At 41.1% G+C, this 23,370-nt stretch overlaps 1 protein-coding gene across 1 annotated transcript in view; it reads left to right on the top strand.

The window, feature by feature from the left end:
* Window positions 1–338: 338 nt before the first annotated feature.
* Slc5a8 (solute carrier family 5 member 8) overlaps window positions 339–23,370 on the top strand; it is a 36,847-nt gene continuing 13,815 nt past the window's right edge. Inside the window, exons 1-8 of the mRNA XM_048357411.1 lie at window positions 339–1,331; window positions 7,604–7,669; window positions 9,677–9,728; window positions 13,425–13,492; window positions 14,473–14,627; window positions 18,334–18,474; window positions 21,539–21,668; window positions 22,931–23,019. Coding sequence (XP_048213368.1) covers window positions 981–1,331; window positions 7,604–7,669; window positions 9,677–9,728; window positions 13,425–13,492; window positions 14,473–14,627; window positions 18,334–18,474; window positions 21,539–21,668; window positions 22,931–23,019 — 1,052 coding nt within the window. The 5' untranslated portion in view covers window positions 339–980. The remainder of the gene's footprint in view (window positions 1,332–7,603; window positions 7,670–9,676; window positions 9,729–13,424; window positions 13,493–14,472; window positions 14,628–18,333; window positions 18,475–21,538; window positions 21,669–22,930; window positions 23,020–23,370) is intronic.

Consider the following 23,370-nt stretch of genomic DNA (forward strand, 5'->3'; position numbering starts at 1 on the left):
AATATATATATATATATATATATATATATATATTTTAAGAAAACAGTTAACCCTAGTGACTAGCAAAGGTGTCAGGAGTACCGGGGTCACATCCTAAGTCTCCCAGGCCTTAACATTACAGCACCTACCATTCCCACCCTGGGGCTGTAGACTAGTTGCTTGGGGGAAAACACAGACCAGCAACAGCACACAGTCTGTCTTTCTCTCCTTCCTACCGGCCGGACTCTGCACTCTCTCCTCACCTGTCATTCCCATCACCCATTAACTTGTCAAATAAGGACGACCTGAAAATCTCCACGCCACATCTTCCTGTCAGGACCTGGACTGTTGGAGTGGAAAGCTGAACTTCAAGGCGTGACAATTGTCCTTTGCCCCTCCCTCCCCCGCACTCCCCCACGGGTCACCTGCTTATTTAAACCAGGCGTGCCTGAAGTGCCCGCTGATACAATCTGCTCCCTGGGGCTTCTCTGGGTGGGGGTGGGGGAGGAGAGGCTGGTGGCTCCAGGTATCACCTGCCCGCGGGCCCCCCAGTGTCCCAACGGTGATCCCCGGGCCACCCCAGCCCCCACACTTGGTGAACTCTCGGGGGAGGACGGACTCCTCAAGTCCCAGGCTTTGAGGGCGCGCCACTGATGGCACCGGGGTGCAGGGTTTTCCGGGGCCAGCCGAGGAGAGCCTGAGCTCCTTACCTTGGCGTAGCGCTCAGGGCTCAGGGCGGACACGTCGGGCAACGCCTGGAAGACGCCTCTCATCTCCGCAGGGCACCACACCCCCTGCGCCCAGGGTTTTCAAAAGCAAAGCAAAGGAAGTAGAGCCGCTGCGGAGCCGGCACCGGAGGCGGCACCGCGGGGTCTGGGCTGTGCAGTTCAGGGGTCCGGGCTGCGCCTGGCGGGGGTCCGGGCTGCTCACCGTGGAGTGGCTTCCCACTCTCCCCCAAGTTTGCGCGCAAGGCACCCACCCGGGGCCACCGCGCAGCAACCATGGATGCGCGGCGGGACATCGGCGGCTTCGTGGTGTGGGACTACGTGGTGTTCGCCGGCATGCTGCTCATCTCGGCCGCCATCGGCATCTACTACGCCTTCGCGGGGGGCGGCCAGCACACCTCCAAGGACTTCTTGATGGGGGGGCGCAGCATGACGGCCGTGCCCGTGGCGCTGTCCCTCTCCGCCAGCTTCATGTCAGCCGTCACCGTGCTGGGCACCCCCTCTGAGGTCTACCGTTTTGGAGCCATCTTCAGCGTGTTTGGCATCACCTACTTTCTTGTGGTGATCATCAGTGCGGAGGTCTTCCTCCCCGTGTTCTATAAACTGGGAATCACCAGCACCTACGAGGTAAATAGAGGGGAGGATTGGGGAGATCGAGTGCTAGTTTTACCACATGGCCATCTCTCTCTGTGCCAGGTTCATGTCCCTTCTCTTCTTCTTGGGGAAAGCCTGGATGGTCCCCAGCTCAGTTTTAAAGACATGAGGTGGAGTGGGCCAGGGCTGACAGTCCTTTCTACCTTTCAGTATCTTTGGTTCTCAGCTGCTCCTTGCAAAGAATCCCCTCACAGCAGGTCTTTGTCGGTCAAAGTCAGGCACTCAAATGGTGAAGTAGTTTTTGATCCAAAATGTGCATGGAAATCAGAGTCTACCACTTACATCAGCTATGTGACCTTGGACCACTTCCTGACTTAACCTTTTGTACCTCTTTCTTCATCTCAAAAAAGAAGGAAGATAACACCATCGATTCATTGAGTTGTTGGATGAATTAACTGAGATGATGTTAGGTGTAGCTTTTAGTATAGGGCCAAGTATAGAGTGCATGCCGGGCAAATGATGGCCAGAATTAGTGGGGTGGTTAGGATGTTGGGGGGAGGGGGGTCACTGGGAAAATTAGCAGTCAGAATTCCTCAGTAGACACAGGCCTGTCATCCTAGCTACTCAGGCTGAGATGGGAGAATGAGGTTCAAAGCCAGCCCAGGTAGGAAAGTCTGTGAATCTCTTAGCTCCAATTAGCATCCAAAAACTTAGAAGGGGTGCTGTGGTCCAAATCATAGAGTACTAGCCTTGAGTGGACGTAGGGGAGGGGGATGAGACTCATAGAGAGCACCCAGGCCCTGGGTTCAACTTCCAGGTCTGGCCACCTAAACAGTTCGATTGTCACTTTCTGTGGAAAGGTGATTAATGAGAAGCACATGTTATCTGCTGCTTAGCTACAAATCCTGTGTTGAGGTTGGCTTAAGTCGGTTCCAGAGCTGTTAAATGGGAGCAGCAGGCAGAGTGGGAATGGTAAAAGCTACAGGGAACAGTGGGGCCCAGGTCAAGTATGGACCCAGGCCCTGGACCCAGGGCATTTCTTCTCTCCTAAGCCATTAAGAAGGCCTGGGGATTTGTCCTCTTTGTCCTTGAGTTTATGTCTTTGTTCAATCTAAGCCAGGCTCCCCGAAAGGTAGTTTCCTTCTGAGGCTGGTTCAGCTGCTGCTGGGGAATGGCACACCAAATGTTGGTAACAAGCTCTGCCTTGGCCCTAGTGATGCCCAGGGTGAGGCACTTGGGGGCAGCCAGCGTTGCCCTCCTCTGTCTGTCTGTCTGTCTGTCTGTCTCTCTCTCTCTCTCTGGTTTCTGGAGGAGCAGTCACCAGTCCCAAAAGGAGCAGGAGGGACTTTCTGTTTTGGTGGGTGGCTTTCTCAAGGTCATTTTCAGCTCTCAGTCCTGCTTTTCTTTAGAAAAGAAAACAAAACCCTTATAGAAAATGTATTTATTAAAAACTACTAATTAGGGCTGGGGATATAGCCTAGTGGCAAGAGTGCCTGCCTCGGATACACGAGGCCCTAGGTTCGATTCCCCAGCACCACATATACAGAAAACGGCCAGAAGTGGCGCTGTGGCTCAAGTGGCAGAGTGCTAGCCTTGAGCGGGAAGAAGCCAGGGACAGTGGCTCAGGCCCTGAGTCCAAGGCCCAGGACTGGCCAAAAAAAAAAATAAATAAAAAACAAACTACTAATTAAGCATTTAGTGATGATGAGGCAAAGTCCACTTAAATTCCAAATTCTGACTTCTTTTGAGAACTCAACAGACTGATATTCCCTGTGGCCACAAAACTCCAGCATGTAGCTACTGGCTCTCTAGTAATTTCTCTACCAAGGCTGTGCTTGTAGTTACTTTATTGTTAATAATGTATTGCAAGTGTCAGGGTTTGAACTCGGAGCCTCATGCTTTCTATTGGTTGGCTTGCTTCCTCCGCTGGTGTGCTACCACTTGAGTCCAGCTTTTTGCTGCTTATTTTGGAGATGGAGTCTTGTGAACTTTTCTGCCAGGACCAGCCTCAAATTATTATCCTCCAGATCTCTACCTCCTAAGTAGCTAGGACTACAGATGTGAGCCACCGGTGCCCAGCTTTGCAGTTACTTTCTTGTGACAGAGAAATTTTTATCTTTATTTATAATTTTATCAGAAATGCATGAAGGAGAATGGACAAAAGGGAGTTCTTATTTTGAGGGAGATGTGAACAGGTATTTCTTAGCAGATGAAAAGAATTTTCCAGCACTGTAATATATGAACACCTGGTTTATGTTATGTATATGTGTTAACTGATAGGATCTTCAGATGTTCAAGTATGTGAACTCTGAATTAACTAACTTTGACACTTGGAAAGGGTTTGGATAATCTGGCAAGAGGAGCTCAGTCTTGCCGGGTGAGTGCAGATCTCATAATCACTGACCTGTTTCTCTTTGGAGTTTCAACATTAACTTAAGGAGAAACTGATTTATTATAAGCAGTCAGTGATGGGAGCTACCTTAGCAGAGAGTCCAGCTAAAACATGATGGCACACACTTTAAAAATATTGAATATATATGCTAGCATTGGGCTGCATGCTAACATACATTGACTGACTCCACACTAAAAATATAGACTTGCAAGGGACACATGCTAGGGGTTTGATTTGTAGAGACTCAAGAGTAAGTGAAGTTAGTAAGAGCAATCTACAGCAATATGGAAACACAGTGGTTGCTTCTGAAAGTTCTAGTGCGTCTGTTATAGCCCTGAGTAGGGCTGATACCAGTGCAGAGAGAACCAAAGATATATGAATTTAGGGGCATATTGTAGGTATTAAACAGGGTTGCTAGACAATTAAGGACAGCATGGGTTACCACTATCAATTGGTGATGGCAAAATCTTTCTCATGGAATACTGTATTTATGGTTTCTTGCTAAGAGATGGAACGCTATACAGAATGCTAAATCCAACAATGAGCGAAGGCTCCCTGGCATTCTGGCTCAAATATAGAATCTTCTTATCTGCATTTCTGTAGCTAAAAATCACCTGTTCACAATCCTTTTTAAATATCCATGTATTACTTTCTTCAGATGGTAGGCTGTGGGCTGTGGATGTAGTATAGTAGTAGAGTGCTTTACAAAAAGGTAGACTTGAACTTGAGAGGTGTTTAGTACCTTCCAGACTGACAAGAAATCCAATATAATTTATTGTTTTTTGAAGGGGCCATCTGTTTCCAACTGAATTTATGTGTTTGAGCAAATTTATTTAAAGTAAATTTTAAATTCTTTTTAATTCACAGAAGTCTTAGTGACCCTAAGTTATTTAGTGACCTGAGGACTAGGAGAGATCTCAGTTGACTGTGGGCATCTGTTGTCATTCTGTAGGTTTGCATGTCAATTCTGGAGCTATTCTCTGAGCCACTGCCCAGAGATCTGAACTTCTGGAAGACTCTAAGTATTTCCTCTGTAGTCTAGTACAGTACCAATGGCTGACACTGTCATAGATTTCTTGGATTTATCTCAACTTGGTCTTGGGTGAATTTAAGTATACTGATTTTCTTAGATTAGCTGATTTGGGGGTGGGGAATAACACACATATGCCCATATACACATGTGTATGCGTAATACATATGGATATATTCCTATCTATGCAAGTGTTTTTAAATTATTTAGTTCAAGTAAATAATTTAGTTCACATTTACTCATAGTTTTCAGGTTCCAGCCATTCAGACACTTAGAATTGCCTAGAGAAAGAAAAGGCTTCTGTTTATGCATGGTCATTCATGTGTAATAGAGATTTACTAAAATGATTCCCCATCACATTGTCTTGTTTACAGACTTCAGAAAGTCTTGTTGTCTCTAAAAGCTCTTCCAAAATGTCCTTGAATGATTTTGACATGTGTTAATTCACAATTCCCATGGATTTGGATCTTACAAACTTTAATAACTTAATCGTGAGTTAACCACATCATCCATTAATACCTTCGGATGGTCTCCCAAACCCAACAAATAGGAAAGAATTACTACTGTGATGTTCAATATAAAGAAAAGGAACCTGAGATATGGAGAGCAATATAGGAAATAAGCATATTGTACTATAAGACATAGCAGCATTCAAAAGGAATAGAGAATGGTCAGAGTCTTGACTTGGAACAGAAACTGATCTCACTGTACAAGCATCACAAGTTTGGGGTCAGCCTGGGCTGCATAGAGAAAATTTGTTCCAAAACAAAATAAAGCTGAACAAAACAACATGCCTGTGAGTTCTTTACAAGTGATTCCAGCTTTGAGCATCTGTTGTAAATTTGCTATTTTGATTCATGTCTTAATTGGCAATTCATGGAAATACCTATAACTCTGTCAAGCTAATCTGACAGAATTCATGGCTCTAGGGTGAAATCTACCCACTCTATAGTTAACTACATGAGGCTAACTGCTTTTGCAATTGGCTGTCATCTTCAGATCTTTAAGAGCAGCTTTCTTTTTTTCATTTTTACTTTTAAACTATCATCCTATAATGAGTACAATTATTGAAGACACTAAAACAGTTTGTAAAGTATGATTTGTACCTGGAAAATAAACAAATGATGATTATTATGATAATCACAAGCAAACTGCAACAGAGAGATTCTTGAGGAAAGCATTCACTAGGTTGAAACCTGTAGGAAAGTAGCTGTCAGGTGCTGGAAGAATCCCAGCTAATTGTGTGTCACTGGGCAAATGGCTGGAGTGCAGAGAGGAAGGAGCCAGGAGAAGTTTCATTTGGAAAGACATGGTCAACAGTCACATCATAATTTTCTTGAAGTGTTCTATTGGGTCATCATTCCAAATGCCAGGTGTTCTCTGATTGATAGATGCTACATGCCTAGTGGGATATATGTTAACTGTGGTTTAAAAATCAGCCTCTGAAGTAGACATGTCTTTGTAAGGAGTGCAACAGGAAGGCAGCACCAGAATGAAGGTAGGGTCAGCAAATGTTGTCATTATATTTGATGTACATTATGTAAAAACTGAATGACATAACATAAGGGTAAGGACAAGAGGGAGAAAAATGGGGGAGAAGGATGGAAGGAGTGACTTGGATGAAGAAGCATTATACTCATATCCTGACTTCTGGAATTGATATTGTTAGGTTTTTAAAGTAGGTAGCCGGTAAAGGAGAATGCCAGGCGGTATTCAGGCAGGAGAGAAAGTTTATTACCGAACTGCTGGCCTGTGGCCAAGATGATCCATGGCCGGAGAGAAGGGAGAGAGACAGAGAGAGCGACCCCCACCCAGCCGGGCCTTATATCTAGGGCAGGGGCAAGGGGTGTGGCCAGGTGGATTAGGATGTGACCTCAGGGAAAGGGGAGGTAACTGCCTCCAGGTCTGCAGGTTACCCAGGTAACTGGGTGGAGACTTAATGAGGTGGGGGCAGCTACATGGAGCCCTCAGGGAGAGGACCTAACAGATACATCTTTGTACAACTACTGAACAATAAACTGTTGTTTTATAAAAACAACAACAACAACAACAAAAGCCCGATGTGGGTGATGTAGGTAAATAAAAATATGTGTATATAATAGAAGAGTAGGAACTGGGGGAGAAGGTGAGTGAGCAGATCCGTAAAGTCTAGGGCAGCTTCTCAATTCCCTGCCTCCATCATCTGCTCCAATCGCATCACTTCACATGGGCGAGGGGGGGGGCCTTCCGTTGGGAGAAGAAGCTAATTGGTTGTCTTAGAGTCACGTGACCTCCTCAGTCTGAAGGGGCCAGGCCCTTGGACCGTTTCCTCACTATTGTTGCAATAGGAAAAGGTGAATTCCGCAGAGCGAATCAAACCAAATGGATAACTATTGAGAGAGAAGAGAAAACAACAGATTGCTTACTCTGAAAACCCAAACAAACAAGAATACAATTCCACAGTGCTCAGGCCCTGAGTTCAAGCCCCAGGACTGGCAAAGAAAAAAAATAAAAGAATACAATTCCATTTTCCCAGTCTTTCAAGTTGAATTATAGATAGAGAATAAATCAGTTCCTGGTATGGTTTCACAAAGAGGGAGTGTGTGAACACCAAGGAGCAGCAGGAAGGAGCTTCTATGGTGATGGTGCTGTTTTGTGCCCCAGTGATAAGGGGTTACCCAATCTACGTGGGTATTAAAATCTCTTGAGGGGTTACCCAATCTATGTGTGTGTTAAAATCTCCTGAATTGGACTCTAAACTAAAAGGCAATTTGCTATACATAAAGTAATAGGAAAGTGAAAACAGGGTACAAAAGCCCTTAACTGCTTAACCTGTTATTTAAAAGAAATAATTACCTAGAGAACTCATATAATAACTATTTTTTGTCTTTTTTTTGGCCACAGTATTTAGAACTTCGATTTAACAGATATATTCGTCTCTGTGGAACAGTCCTCTTCATTGTTCAAACAGTGAGTAGTTTTCCACTACTTATCTCATCTTTTGCCATCTGGAATATTTTGAATCTCTGGTATGGGTATGAATCTTAGCTGGGAACACATGAAAGATAAAGAAGAGAAGTTGAGCATGGTGTGGTGATTGATAATATGTTTTTAAGCATAGCACTTAGGAGGCAGAGACAGGAGAATCATGAGTTCAAGATCAACTTGGCAAGACTGTTTTTTAAAAAAAAGAGGGAAAAAAAGGATGTTGAAAATATGAGGAAATGAAAAAGAAAACCACTGTCACCACACCTTTATATTTTAAGATTGTTAACCAGTATTGCAGCAAATGCTTTGCTTCCTGGAAGAATAGAGCAATTTAAGTAAATTTCAAGATTGTAATAGCCAGGCATTGGTGGTTTATACCTGTAATCCTACCTATTAAAGAACTGAGACTTGGAGGATCTTGTTTAAAGTCAGCTTGGGCAAAGTGTCCTTGAGACTCCATTTCCAATGAACTAGCAAAAAGCCATTCTGAAGGCATGACTTAAGTGGTAGAAGGCCAGCCATGAAGCAGAAAGTTGAGAGTGTGAGGCCCTAAATTCAAACCCCAGTACCAGCTCAAGAGAAAAATCAAATTTAATAGTGTCTTGGTCACGAAACAGATACATTGCCTTAGGAAAATATGCTCCCATCTTCCCTGCCTAGATGATGATAACAGTAATAGCGTTATTACATGATCAAAAATATTTGAGGGAGCTCTAATGACTGACAGTGGGAATTCTAACACTGGAAGATAAGTTGTATGGTTTCATGGTATTTTTGCAACACCATGAGTAATAGATATGAAAAAAAAAAAACAACCCTGATAGGTAGATAGGAAGAAACGAATAACTTGCTAGGAAGCCTATCCTAAATAGCAAGTCCATCTATGTTCTTTAAGAAGTTGGACTGTAGTATTGGATGTGGTGTCTTATGCCTGTAATCCCAACTGCTTGCAAGCTGAGCTAGGAGGATCACTGCAGCTGACCCAGGAAACAATTAGTGAGAACTAATCATAAAAAAACAAGCTGGGGGCTGGGGATATGGCCTAGTGGCAAGAGTGCTTGCCTCATATACATGAGGGGGGTTCAATTCCCCAGCACCACATATGCAGAAAACAGCCAGAAGTGGCGCTGTGGCTCAAGTGGCAGAGTGCTAGCCTTGAGCAAAAAAGAAGCCAGGACAGTGCTCAGGCCCTGAGTTCAAGCCCCAGGACTGGCCAAAAACAAAAACAAAAACAAAAACAAAAACAAAACCAAGCTGAGCATGGTGGTACACATCTGTAATCTCAGCCATTCAGGAGCCATAGGTAGTAGGGTTTGGATGGAAAGCCAATCCTAGTGAAAAGGGTGAGACCCTATCTGGAAAAAAATATATATATATATAAAGGGCTAGAGGCATGGGGTTAAGTGATCCACCAAGCACAAAGCCCCAATTTAAAAATTACAGTATTGCCCATTTTCCCCTTTAAAAGACTGAACTGTAAGACTCAACTGAAGTAGTCATTTGACAGTGTGAAAAACAGAATTACTGCCGGGTACTGGTGGTTCACACCTGTGATCCTAGCTACTCAGGAGGCTGAGATCTGAGGATTGTAGTTCAAAGCCAGTCCTGGGCCTGGGGGCTGTCCCTGAGCTCTTCAGCTCAAGGCTAGTGCTCTACCACTTTGAGCCACAGTTCCAATTCTGTTTTTCTGGTGGTTAATTGGAGATAAGAGTCTCACAGGCTTTCTTTCCCAGGCTGGCTTTGAACCTTGGACCTCAGATCTCAGCCTCCTGCATAGCTAGGATTATAAGCATGAGCCACCAGCACCCAGCTATAGGTAAATTTGAATAACTATATTGAAACTGAAGTTCTACTCTATTGTTGGTTTTATAGACAAATACTAATTTATTTTATATTCCTCTAAATTCATTGACCTTATTGTTCATATAATATAACCATATTGTTCATATAACATTTGGCTTTCTTTTTTTTCCCCCGCTCTTTTCACAGATTTTGTATACTGGAATTGTTATTTATGCCCCTGCCCTGGCTTTGAATCAAGGTACATTATAGAGTGGTCAAAGAAATAACTCATGGTTTGGGGTTCATTTTCAGTAAGGCCTATTCTATGTCAGAGAAGATGGAGAGATGGAAGGATACTTTCAGCGCCCCCCCCCCAACTCCCACCATCAGTTTTGTAAAGGAAGTAAGATGTGTTTAGTGTCAATTCTAGCTTCTTTGAGTTTCTGGATGGATAGTTCCAAAATGTCTGTGGATGAATAGAAAGGCAGAGCTCATCACTAGCTAATGTTGTTCCTTTAGTGCATTTCTACCACCTATTCTCCATTCCTTCAGATAGGACATCCCAGTAGTCTAAATCATGAATAGCTGTACTCCTTCTGTCTTGTCTATTACCTGGAGTTCATCTACAAGAGACTCTGTGCACTGCTCAGATCCATTGTAAGATTGGCCAGGCAAACAACTTTTTCTTCTCTCTACTTCTAATATGGCCCACGGACCATATTAGAGAAACTATCTATGTCATCTGGTGACAAAGGGACAGCCAGCTGTAGTGTGCTTATAAATGGTGTGCCAATCAAGAGGTTACTTATGATCTTTAGATCTGGGTAGATAAAATACTGTGAAAATGTAATCATTTGTTGAGGCAAAGGTTCATGTTAGTCACAGCTTCAAAAGACCTTGTGGGAAACACCATGTCCTTTGAATTCTTATCAGTCGGAAGTGATTTTTAATCTCTAGAACTTCCTTATGGAATGGACAAGTGTACTCTGGGATAGTTAAGACTGTGGTGCAATTCTTGGAATTAATATAACATGGAGAAACCCAACGAAAGCCGCATTCCATTTTCTGGCTTTTGTAACAAGTATGGTAGTTCTCACCACCCAGTCTGACAATGTCATTACAGAAAGGAATTCCATCATATGAAGTGCTCTTCACCTCTGAGTTCCAGGCCTGTCCCATGGCAATGCTGCCAACATCGAGAACAGGTCACTTCCTATGTTAAGAAAAAAGCTATGGGCTTTATAAGTTACCTAGTGACTTTAAGTGTAATTAAAGATGTTAGGGTTTAAAATATAGTCCTGGACAGAGAGCACTGGCTTTAATCTGTGAGGAAAAAAAAATTCTGTTCTTTTTTTTTTCTTCAAATTTTTATTATCAAACTGATGTACAGAGAGGTTACAGTTTCATACATTAGGCATTGGATACATTTCTTGTACTGTTTGTTACCTCGTCCCTCATTCCCCCCTCCCCCTCCCCCTTTCCCTTTCCCCCCATGAGGTGTTCAGTTCACTTACACCAAACAGTTTTGCAAGTATTGCTTTTGTAGTTGTCTTTTTTTACCCTGTGTCTCTCGATTTTGGTATTCCCTTTCAATTTCCTAGTTCTAATACCAGTATACACGGTTTCCAATATACTCAGATAAGATTACAGAGATAGTGTAGATACAACCACAGGAAGGTGATACAAGAACTGTAATTTTTTGTCTTTCTTTTTTTGGTACTGGGGCTTGAACCCTGGATGTAGCATATCCTAGGCAAACTCTTTGCCACTGAGCTATATCTCAGCCCAAGGATTCTGTTCTTATAAGGCTATATAACCACTTGCGCACTAGAACCAGAGAAACTCTATTCAGCCAATCTTGTAACCCTTTTTTTTTTATAGAAACTTCAAACATGCACTAAACAGAGAGAATGCATTGTATATTAATATACCCACCACCCTGTATTAAGAATTCCCAACTCAGGGGCTGGGAATATGGCCTAGTGGCAAGAATGCTTGCCTTGTATACAGGAAGCCCTGGGTTCGATTCCCCAGCCCTACATATATAGAAAATGGCCAGAAGTGGCGCTGTGGCTCAAGTGGCAGAGTGCTAGCCTTGAGCGGGAAGAAGCCAGGGACAGTGCTCAGGCCCTGAGTCCAAGGCCCAGGACTGGCCAAAAAAAAAAAAAAAAATAGGGCTTTTGAAGTATAGTTTATATATAATGAAGTATATATATTTGTGCATATTAAATGTACAAAAGGGTCACATCATAGTTTTTCACAATGCATATGTTGGACTTTAGGCTCACCCATCTAACACTCTCTTTGCCTATCCCCTCTCCTTCCTATTTTCAACAGTGTTCAGTGTGTTTTCTTCTGCCATTTTCATTCCTATGGACAATATAGTTCAGTATCATTCACCCCCATCATCCTCTTCCTTTTTCCATTCCCCCATGTCCCCCCAGACATTCCTATAATTAAAATAATATTACATGTGCATATATACATGTAATTTGTGTGTAAATTCTGCATATGAGAGAAACTATGTGATCTTTGTCCTTCTGAAAGCTTTCATTTCTTGACAACATGATGTCCACTTCCATCCACTTTCCTGCAAATGACATAGTATCATTGTTCTTTAAGTGTAATATATATATACATATATGTATATATATGTATATATATGTATATACCGTATTTACTGTATCCATTGTACCAAATGATGGGCATTTAGTCTGATTTCGTAGCCTGGCTATTTGGAATAGTGCTACAGTAAACACAGGTGTATAGGTGTGTCTGCTGTATCCTGACTTACACTCCTTTGGCTATATGCCCAAGAATAGCACCCCCAGATCCTATGGTAACCTGTTGTTTAGATTTTTGAGAAACCTCATGTTGATTTCCATAATGGCTAGACTCATTCACATTCCCACCAACAGTGCGTAAGGATTCCTTTCCCCTGGCATTTTCGTCAGCATTTATTGTTGTTTGTTTTCACAAAACATTCTGACTGGTGAAAAGAAATCTCATTACCATTTTGATTGGCATTTTCTTTATGGCTAGGGATGTGGACCATTTCTTCATGTAATTATTGGCCATTTGTACTTTGTCTTTTGATCAACTCATTGGCCCAATTGCTGCTGTGATTGCTAGTTCTTTTGTTGGAGTTTAAATTTTTGAGCTTCTTTTATATTCCGGTTATTAATTTCTTTTCAGATAAGTAGCTGGCAAGGATTGTGTAGGCGCTCTCCCTGTTGTTACTTTGCTGTGCAGAAGGTTTTTAATTTAATACAATCCCATTTTGTTAATCCTTGCTGATTTGATGGGCTCCTGAAGTGATGCTAAGGCGGTTATTGCATGTGCCTTTGTTGTCCAGTGTTTTTCCTGTCTCCCTTCAGAATTTCAAAGTTTCAGATTTTACATTACTGTTTTTGGTCCACTTTGAGCTGATTTTAGTACAAGTCGAGAGATAGGAATATAGTTTCAGCCTTCAACATGTGGACATCCACTTTTCCCAACAGTTTTTGTTATTTTTTTGCTAATATATCTTTTTGGCACTTACTTTTATATGAAAAATCATCTTGAGGTAACTGGGTCTTCTCTTCCATTGACCTATTTTTGTTGTTATTATTATGTGTGCCAGTGCCATGCTGTTTTTGTTACTGTGGCTCTGTAGTATAGTTTGAAGTCAGGTATTATACGATTCCTTGAGACCCACCCTCCCCTCAGGAGTTCTTGGCTACTTTGTTCTGTTTGTACTTTCATATGAATTAGGATTGATTTTTCCATCTCTATAAAGAATGTCATTGAGATTTTGATGAGGATTGCACTGAATGCAGATTGCTTCTGGCAGTATAGCCACTTTCACAATTTATTTATTCTGCTGATCCATGACCTTTCTCCCTGCTAAGTTTTGCAAGGTATTTTTGTTATGCCTGCTTTGGAGTTATCGCATGTATTCTCTTTTCTTCCACAGTCACAGGATTTGATCTGTGGGGTGCAGTGGTGGCAACAGGTGTGGTATGCACATTCTACTGCACACTGGTATGTGGAGAACATTATTTCCCCTTTCACTCTTCTTTGCCTGCTAAAGTTGATATCTCCAATGGTTGTGTGCTACAAACTGGGTTATTAAGAATACTATCTCTGGCCTCTCATAGTATAACTTTCCTGCAAGGAATATTTGGTCTGGGGTAAAACTTGATCTTTGGTACAACATAGATGATAGCTATTTTTTTTTCTCTTATCTGAACCATTGTGTCAGTCCTTAGTATGTCCCTATTCACCCCTGCTGTTGCCAAATTGTTATAGCTGTAGGACACGACTCTTCAGCATAGAACTCTGTGATAGCCTCCAGTAAGCCATAGGCAGGGATAGAAAAATATGGAACAATGGTGACTGGTCCTTTGCAGTAATACAAATCTTATGGGATCTTTGATATTCTAAATAATATCTAGTTGCTAGTTCTTATAGAAGATAAAGTCTTCAGGGGGTACATTGGTTAAACCCACATCATAGAGGGTGAAAGACTATGTTTGAAACGTTTATAGCAGAATTAGCACAAGAAAATATGTTTAATATTTCAACGTCTGATTTATCTGGGTACAGAATAACTGAATATCAGCCATGCGAATAGGATACATACTTACTTTTGTCATTTGACTCAGAATTTTCTTTGTCACAATCCCCTTATACCACTCACTGTGTGTGCATGTGTGTTTGTATATGGTGTGTGTGTGTGTGTGTGTGTGTGTGTGTGTTTACACTGAGCAGGCCACACAATTCTATCTTTTCCTTCCAGCCTGTTTTCTTTGCTGGTAGAAATTTCCCTCTTCGCTTCTGCTTTGGCATGAGGGCTTGACCTAAATACCCTGTCAGGGCTGTCCCAACCTGACCATCTCCTTTGAGTACACTTGGCCAAGATCCACAGTTCCATCATTTGTTGTCCAGCATAGTGTATAGGCATGTAGATATGCAATCATGCCTGATGAAAGCATTGATCCTAATACACTTTCCCTTCCCAGGGTGGTCTCAAAGCAGTTGTCTGGACAGATGTTTTTCAAGTTGGAATCATGGTAGCTGGATTTGCATCTGTGATTATACAGGCGTCAGTGATTCAAGGTGGCATCAACAGGATTTTAGATGATGCCTATACCGGTGGAAGATTAAACTTCTGGAAGTAAGTTGTTGTTTACCTCTTGGAACATAGAATACAACTTTTGTTTTCTCTGTAAAAAATATCAGTTTTACTGACACAGTAGGCTTATCTAAAGAAATCAAACAAGTCACTATGGGTGTGACTGTATTGCTCTACAGAGGAGTTTCTTGCTTGCTAGTCAAGTGATGTTTAATTCTGAAAAGGGCCAGAGGACAAAGTAAAAGGATTTTTCTTCCAAATATTAAAGCCTCATTGAAAGGAGGGTAAAATGATAAGGGAAAAGATGATAAAAAGATAAGAAAAAGAAGTCTCTTAAGAGATAAACACAGTGACATTGCCCAAAAGAAATGTACTCTTTACTTGACTTATGTAACTGTAAATCCTCTGTATATCATAACAACAGTATTTTTTTTAAAAAAAGAGATAGATGCAGGACTGGAGGCCTGGCTCAATGATAGAGCACCAGTTATAAGCAAGAAAGCCAACAGAGAGCTAAAGGCTATTATTTGTACCTATGTTTTGTTTTCTGAAAATATACTAACAACATTGTGCCTGATGCTTCAGGTGACAGAATAGCATGACATATAATGTCTATTTGATTTTTCCTTAAAAAAAAAGCTAACCATGGAAAAAACTAGCTGTTTCATTTTGACCTGGATGAGCCTTTAAGCCTACATTGAGACAGGTTATCTGAAATCTCTGGTAAGAAGAATAAAGAACCACTTTGCCCCTGGGAATTCTATGGAGGACTTCTGAAAAACAGGCATCAAAGTTAAGCTTTGTGAGAACTCGGACAATACCAATGTCTTCATTTTCAGAAGTAAATTGTAGTGAATTCACTGGACTATACTCAGCACTCTGACTCCTTTTACTTCAAGATTACACTTCAGATAAAGAAAATGTGCCATTTATCTATCCCAAGCCATGCTTCCATTTCATGAAAAGGGCAGATTACCCATACAGACTGTGAAATGGAGAAGTAGAACTTTCCCCACAGCAAATCCTTGGGCTGCTTTTTACAAGAAGATGGAGAATGGATACTTGGAAGTGGGAATAACCAGTGGCAATGTAAAAAAAAAAAAAATTTTTTTTTTTTGGCCAGTCCTGGGCCTTGGACTCAGGGCCTGAGCACTGTCCCTGGCTTCCTTTTGCTCAAGGCTAGCACTCTGCCACTTGAGCCACAGCGCCACTTCTGGCCGTTTTCTGCATATGTGGTGCTGGGGAATCGAACCCAGGGCCTCATGTATATGAGGCAAGCTCTTTTGCCACTAGGCCATATCCCCAGCCCCTGTAAAATTTTTTTTTTTTTTTTTTTTTTTGCCAGTCCTGGGGCTTGGACTCAGGGCCTGAGCACTGTCCCTGGCTTCTTCTTGCTCAAGGCTAGCACTCTGCCACTTGAGCCACAGCGCCACTTCTGGCCATTTTCTGTATATGTGGTGCTGGGGAATCGAACCCAGGGCCTCATGTATATGAGGCAAGCACTCTTGCCACTAGGCCATATCCCCAGCACTGTAAAATTTTTTAATTAGTCTCAAATCTTTTCCCAGAAGGCCAGGCTGAGGAGAAAGAGAATGAAACCAATCTTTTTTTTTTTTTTTTCCTGCAGGATTAACTGTCACTCTATGCAAAGGACACAGATCTTTTGAAATTGAAATAAGTGACACAGCAGTAAGAGATTGAAAAATAAATAAAATTAGACACATTATGAGCTTTGAAAGTCACCAAGCATCAGTAATAGAAAACAAAATTTGCTATCTTAATGACCTTAACATTGAAGGTTCTGATGGTTAAATGATAATGAAAATCCCTCTTGTGTTGTAGGCTTTTCAAAGGTATCCTTTGTTATTTTGCAATGTTTTAATAAAACGATGAACAAAGTGTCTGTTCTAGATAAAATAAGGACAAAAACCATAGAGTTAGGTGTTTGAAATCCTGTCTTATTTCTCTAAGATAGCCCCCTAAATCTTTTTAGCTGTTGGCTTCCATTAGCTGATATAGTATAGCTACTTTAGTATAGTAGCTTCTTTGTGTCAAAGAGTCAACACTCATGAAACTCTTTAAACAGAGATTCCAGCAGACAGCGGAATACAGGCTATCACAATTCCACGAAATGCCTGAATATACATATTATCCAACTTTACTCAATGAGTTAACCACCCGGAACATTTTCTTCATTTGTGGAAATTGTTGATACTATAGTCGTCTAAGAGTTTCAGAATTGACTGTATGTAACAGAGCAGGTCTAAGGCAAAGATAAAAGAAATAAAACTATCTATTATTGGAATAATACAAGACAACTTTGAATGCCTGACTTTGTACTTATTTACTCAGCTGGTGCTCTACCATTTGAGTCAAGCATCTCATCCTATATTTTTGTTGATTATTTTGGGGATGGAATCTCATGGATTTTTCTGCCCAGGGTGGCTTTGAACATCAACCCTTTCAGATTAGAGCCTCCTGAGTAGCTAGGCTTACAGGTGTGAGCCACCAGTGCTTGGCTACATATATTATTTCTGAGATCAACTTTTAAGTAAAAAAAGTATAATGTATTAAATAAAAATGATCTTAAATCTAAGATGTGGAAAGATTTTTGTAGAATTTTATAAATTTTAGAAACTATCCACAAATACTAATTTTTGCCAAAAGTTTTCAAGTTCATAGTGTATGTCTAGATGAACAGAATCTTTACTTCCAAATTGACATTTTTTTTAGATTTTCTTTTTTATTGTCAAAGTGATGTACACAGAGGTTACAGTTTCATACGTTAGGCATTGGATACATTTCTTGTACTGTTTAAAACCTCCTCCCCTCATTCCTCCCTTCTCCCCCTCCCCCATCCAAATTAACATGTTAAAAAGAAAAGGGCCAGGAGATATTTCAAACATGGAAGCTGAGATTTCTTTTGAAATAATATTTTGGACTTATGAACATGCCATCAAACAATTTTTTTTTTTTTTTTTTTGCCAGTCCTGGGGCTTGGACTCAGGGCCTGAGCACTGTCCCTGGCTTCTTTTTGCTCAAGGCTAGCACTCTGCCACTTGAGCCACAGCGCCACTTCTGGCCGTTTTCTGCATATGTGGTGCTGGGGAATCGAACCCAGGGCCTCATGTATATGAGGCAGGCACTCTTGCCACTAGGCCATATCCCCAGCCCTGCCATCAAACAGTTTTAAGCTATTATTATTTACCTCCTACACACAGCATTTTAAGAAAGCGTAATTATAAGGACATATGGTAATTTCAGCAAATGAAAACTTTCTGTGTTAACTGAGTCACTTCCGAAGCTCAACTATGAATTAGAATCATGACAATTATTTGCTAGCAGAGGAATTACATGTCCAAAACATGTTAATTTTGTGTTCACTTTAGTGTCATATCTATTTGCAAGATGCACTTAGAAACCTCTCTCTCTCTCTCTTCCTCTTATTCACTCTACCTCATTTTTCTTTCTTCCTCTTCTGACTGTAGCAAGGCTGACTTATTTAACAAGCTCCCTAAGGTTAGGAGGAGAAGAATGTTCAGAGTATTTGTTTTCCCCATTATCATCCTGGTACGTCAAATCTCTTCACAATTTTTTGAAATTAAATTTCAGCTAGAAATTATCGGTATCTTTTATATTACTTAATAAATGTATACATCCTTGTGCATGTCTTGCATTCAAGTATATGGCAGGATTTTCTTTAGTCTTTGTCAATGACTCAGGTTTGTTCTCATTTCTTTTCATTTAGTTTTAATCCTAACCCTTTGCAAAGACACACGTTCTGGACAATTATTATAGGAGGGACCTTCACGTGGACCAGCATCTATGGCATCAACCAGTCTCAAGTGCAGAGATACATTTCCTGCAAGAGCAGATTCCAGGGAAAGCTGTAAGCCAAACTATGGTGTATGATCATTCAGAACTGTCATTTGTCTATGGGAACTCTTCCGTGAGTCAAGTGTAGCTGAAATTTAAGTCTTGTTCCAGGATCAAGAGACAAATAATGTTCTTGGTTAAAAAATAGTACCAGAGGGCTGGGGATATGGCCTAGTGGCAAGAGTGCCTGCCTCATATACATGAGGCCCTGGGTTCGATTCCCCAGCACCACATATACAGAAAATGGCCAGAAGTGGCGCTGTGGCTCAAGTGGCAGAGTGCTAGCCTTGAGCAAAAAGAAGCCAGGGACAGTGCTCAGACCCTGAGTCCAAGGCCCAGGACTGGCCACAAACAACAACAACAACAACAAAAAATAGTACCAGGGAGAACAAAGTGGTACTATGTGTTTTATATAAATTATTTGATAACATGTATATGAATTTTTAGGTAAACAACCATTAATAATTAAATACTAACCATTTAATTAAATAATCATTTAAATAACCAATTAAATAACCATTTGAAAGACTGTGGGAGATAAAATTACAAATAGGGGTTGGAGAGCTCAATGGTAGAATGATTGCTTATCATACAGGTAGCCTTGGCTTTGATCCAGGAGCTGTGTGTGTGTGTGTCTGTGTGTCTGTGTAAAATCTATATTTTTTCTCTCTGTTTGTGTGAGTACATGTGTATTCCCTCATACACACACATATATATGTATATATACACACACACACACATATATATATATATATATACCCCCCCACACACATTGATATGGCTTTTGTTTTGTGGAAATTCAATAGCAAATTAGTAGAACATCCAGTCTGTGAAAAGTGAAGTAATACGGTTCCATGAAACAACAAGGCAGTAGAGACAGCCGTGGAGACTCTAGAGTGACTTGCATTTCATTTTCAGTCTGAGTCATCTGCTTAGAACTCTGTTCTAGAAACTCTTGTTACCTGGCTGAACCTGGACAAGTTGCTCAGTCCTACAACTCCATTTCTAAAGCTGTAAAATGAATGTAAGGAAAACCACCCGTCTCGTGGGAAGTTCTGTATATGCTGGACTTGGCCCACATGTGGCGGAGACAGTCAATAGCCATTCCTTTTCCACTTCAGAGGGAGAGATGTGGAGGTGGAGGGTCAGCGAGTGAATATGAAGAATGACCACAGTGGGGGACGTGGAGAAGAGCAGGAGGGCATTGTGTGTGTGGACGGGGGGATTTGAACTAAAGTGCACAGATGCTCAGGGACTCTGATCCTACCTTGGCTTCAACAAAGAGTCTGGGTGGGTGGCTGTTTCTTTCTTTGGATCTTGAATCAGCTTAGTGACCACCACTTCCTGTGATGCTCGATGAGGCTACTTTGCTCACATACATTTAGGGGATTAAGATTTTAACCAGAAGGACTAAAAGTAGCTGGGATGAAAGGTGCCAATTCTTTTATTCAAAGGAAAGTATTGCCAGGCGCTGGTGGCTCACACCTGTAATCCATGCAACTCAGGGGGCTGAGATCTGAAGATCGTGGTTCAAAGCCAACCCCTCACAGGAAAGTCCATGAGACTCATCTCCAATTAACCAGCAGAAGACAGAAAGTGGTGCTATGGCTCAAAGTGACAGAGCACTAGCCTTGAGCAAAAATTGTTCAGGGACATTACCCAGGCCCTGAATTCAAGCCCCATGATCAATCAATCAAAGTATGGCCAGTATAGTAAGAGTCCATTGAAATTGTTAGGAAAATGTCTAATTTTTTGGAAAAATTACACACATTGAAAGGTCAATATGAATACATAGAGATGACTGGATATAGAATCACCTCGAAGTGAGCTTGGGAGTTTGTGTATTTTGCAATATTTTGAAGGAAAATAATTTACATGTACAATGGTCTATTTGGACTTACAAATTTATACTAAAGTTAAAGCATTTCACAAAGCAGTTGTGTATAAATTCTTCTTTTGCTTAATTGAGCATGTGAAATGCAGTTTTGTTACTAAACGAGTTACCTTCTAAGTGGCTTAGCACCTTTCTTGGACAAGGAGGAATACTTGGACCGAGGCAGGTCATTTTTCCCCTACTTTGTAATATTGCTGCTATAAAGAAAGGAACCCCTGCCACAAAGCCAAGGGCCACTGCTAACAATCAACAAAGGACAAAACCCATCAGCCTTGGGTGGGAAAACTATTTGAATATCATTACTATAAAATAAAACATCCAGGCAGGTGGTTACAAATGAATGAACTGAAGTACAATAGACTCTATGGAGAGCTCAAATAGTATAATTCCTTAGAAAGACTAAGTCAAAGCCCAACAAAACATGTACTAGGAAAATGGGTACTTGCAAGAAGATGAGTATACCACAAAATTAAGAAAAATAAGGGGAGGGGGTGGATTGAAGGACGATGAAGGTGTTGAAGGGATGTCATAGATCAAGATACATTGTATACATAAACTATTTCATTAAATGGCATATATATATATATATCTCCTAAAAACTTAATAAAAATGAGGGAATGGGTGGGTTGAGAAGGGTGGGTGAGAATGAGGAAAGGGGCAACAGTGATCAAGATGCACTGTGTTCATAAAATGCTTTGTTGAATGGCAACTCCTTTGTACCACTACTTAAAGATAATAAAAACTTGATTTCATGACAAGACCTGAAGTAATATCATTAGATACCATAGTAAATTTCCCAAACCCCACAAATCTCAGCCAGGAGAACATACTCATTTCATGAGAAAGCGCTACCCAAAAGAAGTATTTCAAGATATATCATCAGTTGACAGCATACATAGAAGATTACATTTTCATATTAGAATATGAAAATCGCACTGTTGGGGTATTCTTGGGGTTTGAATTCAGGGCCTTGTACTTGCTAGGCAGGCATTCTACCTGTCACTTGAGCCACTGCCTTTGGCCCCAAAGTTGCATTTTTGATAGCCAATAGATATCGTGCATGTACTAGGAATGATTATAAAAGCTCTGTCATGTGCATGCAGTCTTTTTCTTCATCTTTGGAAGGGAGATGATGATATTCACTCAGTGGTTTGTCTTCCCTGGTTTGTCTTCCCTTCTTTAGGTCTCTTTACATCAATCTTGTGGGGCTCTGGGTCATCCTCACCTGCTCTGTGCTGTGCGGACTTGCTCTGTACTCAAGGTATCGTGAATGTGACCCTTGGACATCCAAGAAAGTATCAGAAGCAGACCAGGTTGGCTCTCATGTCTTTTCTTATGTATTAAATCTTTTCGAAAAAGTCTATTTGGGCTGGGGCATGACTCAAGGGGGAGAGTACCTGCTTATCAAGCATGAGGCCTTGAGTTTAAACAAACCCAAAGCATTTATTTGGGAAGGAAAAATAGTTCATGTTCTCATAGAGAGACAAGTGGGCACAACCTTGTCATCTTTCACATCTATAGAACAGTTTGCAAAATGTATTTTTTGTTTTTGTTTTTTTTTGGCCAGTCCTGGGCCTTGGACTCAGGGCCTGAGCACTGTCCCTGGCTTCTTCCCGCTCAAGGCTAGCACTCTGCCACTTAAGCCACAGCGCCGCTTCTGGCCGTTTTCTGTATATGTGGTGCTGGGGAATCGAACCTAGGGCCTCGTGTATCCGAGGCAGGCACTCTTGCCACTAGGCTATATCCACAGCCCTGCAAAATGTATTTTAACAGACAGTAAGCATGAAAGGTGTGTTATGCAAAGTTAAATTCTTGGAATAGTTGGAAAAAAGTGTTCAGCCAAGTGTTGCATAAAAGTTCCTGGCCTAGGAATAACAGTGTGAACCCCAGTTTTAAAAATGCCAGCTGGGTACTGGGGGCTCAGGCCTGTAATCCTAGCTACTTAGGAGGCTGAGATCTGTGGACCATGGTTCAAAACCAGTCTAGGCAGAAAAGTTCATGAGATCCTTATCTCCAATTAACCATTCCAAAAAATGTAATGCAGATGCCACTTGTTAAAGTACAGAAGCTTTTTACTTTGTTAAGTAGTTATATAAAGTGGTTTTAATTCAATACACCAATTTATGAGTATAATGCATCTTAATTAATGTCATCCTTTTTATCATTCTCTCTCCTTCAATCTGTCCAATGTCCTTATCCCTCTAGGTTACCCAGTTTCAAAAAATGGCTGATTTTTTCCCATAGAATAACAGCTACCTTTATGAACTTTTACTGCTTCCCATGCTTTATATTAAAGGCTTTATAGAGATTATATAACAACTTTTTATAGAAACTCACTGGTTAATATTATTACACCTCTCTTATAGATGAGGGAAATGAGGCTCATAGAAATTAAGTAAGCAAGGCCATCTCTGCTTTCAAACACTTCACACTTAATTACTATGCTGTTTGTTTCTTTCTAAAGTGTTAGCCAGAAAGGACTTTAATTTTAGGTACTAGGAAATTTTAGTTAGGTGGTTAATTCTCTGTATTTAATAGCAAATTGGACTTGCAAGTAAATTTTGGAATTTCACAGCTCATGCCTTATTTGGTACTGGACATTTTACAAGACTATCCTGGAGTTCCTGGACTTTTTGTGGCCTGTGCTTACAGTGGAACATTAAGGTATGAACCTATGATTCTATGAGCATGTTATGTCCTGTAGGAATCATCCCCTATTTATTGGTTACTTTGGAGGAACAAGGATTAATTCTGCACATGCGCACATATGACCCATAGGATGGAAACTAATCTGTATTTTTTCTTTATTCATCCAGTTATCACCAGCTCCGCCATTAAACAGGTCTCTGCTCTCTAGTACAGCGCTATCTACCCCTGTCAGGTTACAGTGTTCATGACCTTTGGTGGTGACTTTTACTACTTGTCAAAAATGGATGCCTACAGTCTTGGTTTATGACATATGTGGTCAATGGGAAAATGACGACTAAATACCCCATTTACATGTTGGAAAGTATG

This window comes from Perognathus longimembris, chromosome 1 (assembly GCF_023159225.1).
Source record: "Perognathus longimembris pacificus isolate PPM17 chromosome 1, ASM2315922v1, whole genome shotgun sequence".
In the NCBI taxonomy this organism is placed as follows: domain Eukaryota; kingdom Metazoa; phylum Chordata; class Mammalia; order Rodentia; family Heteromyidae; genus Perognathus; species Perognathus longimembris.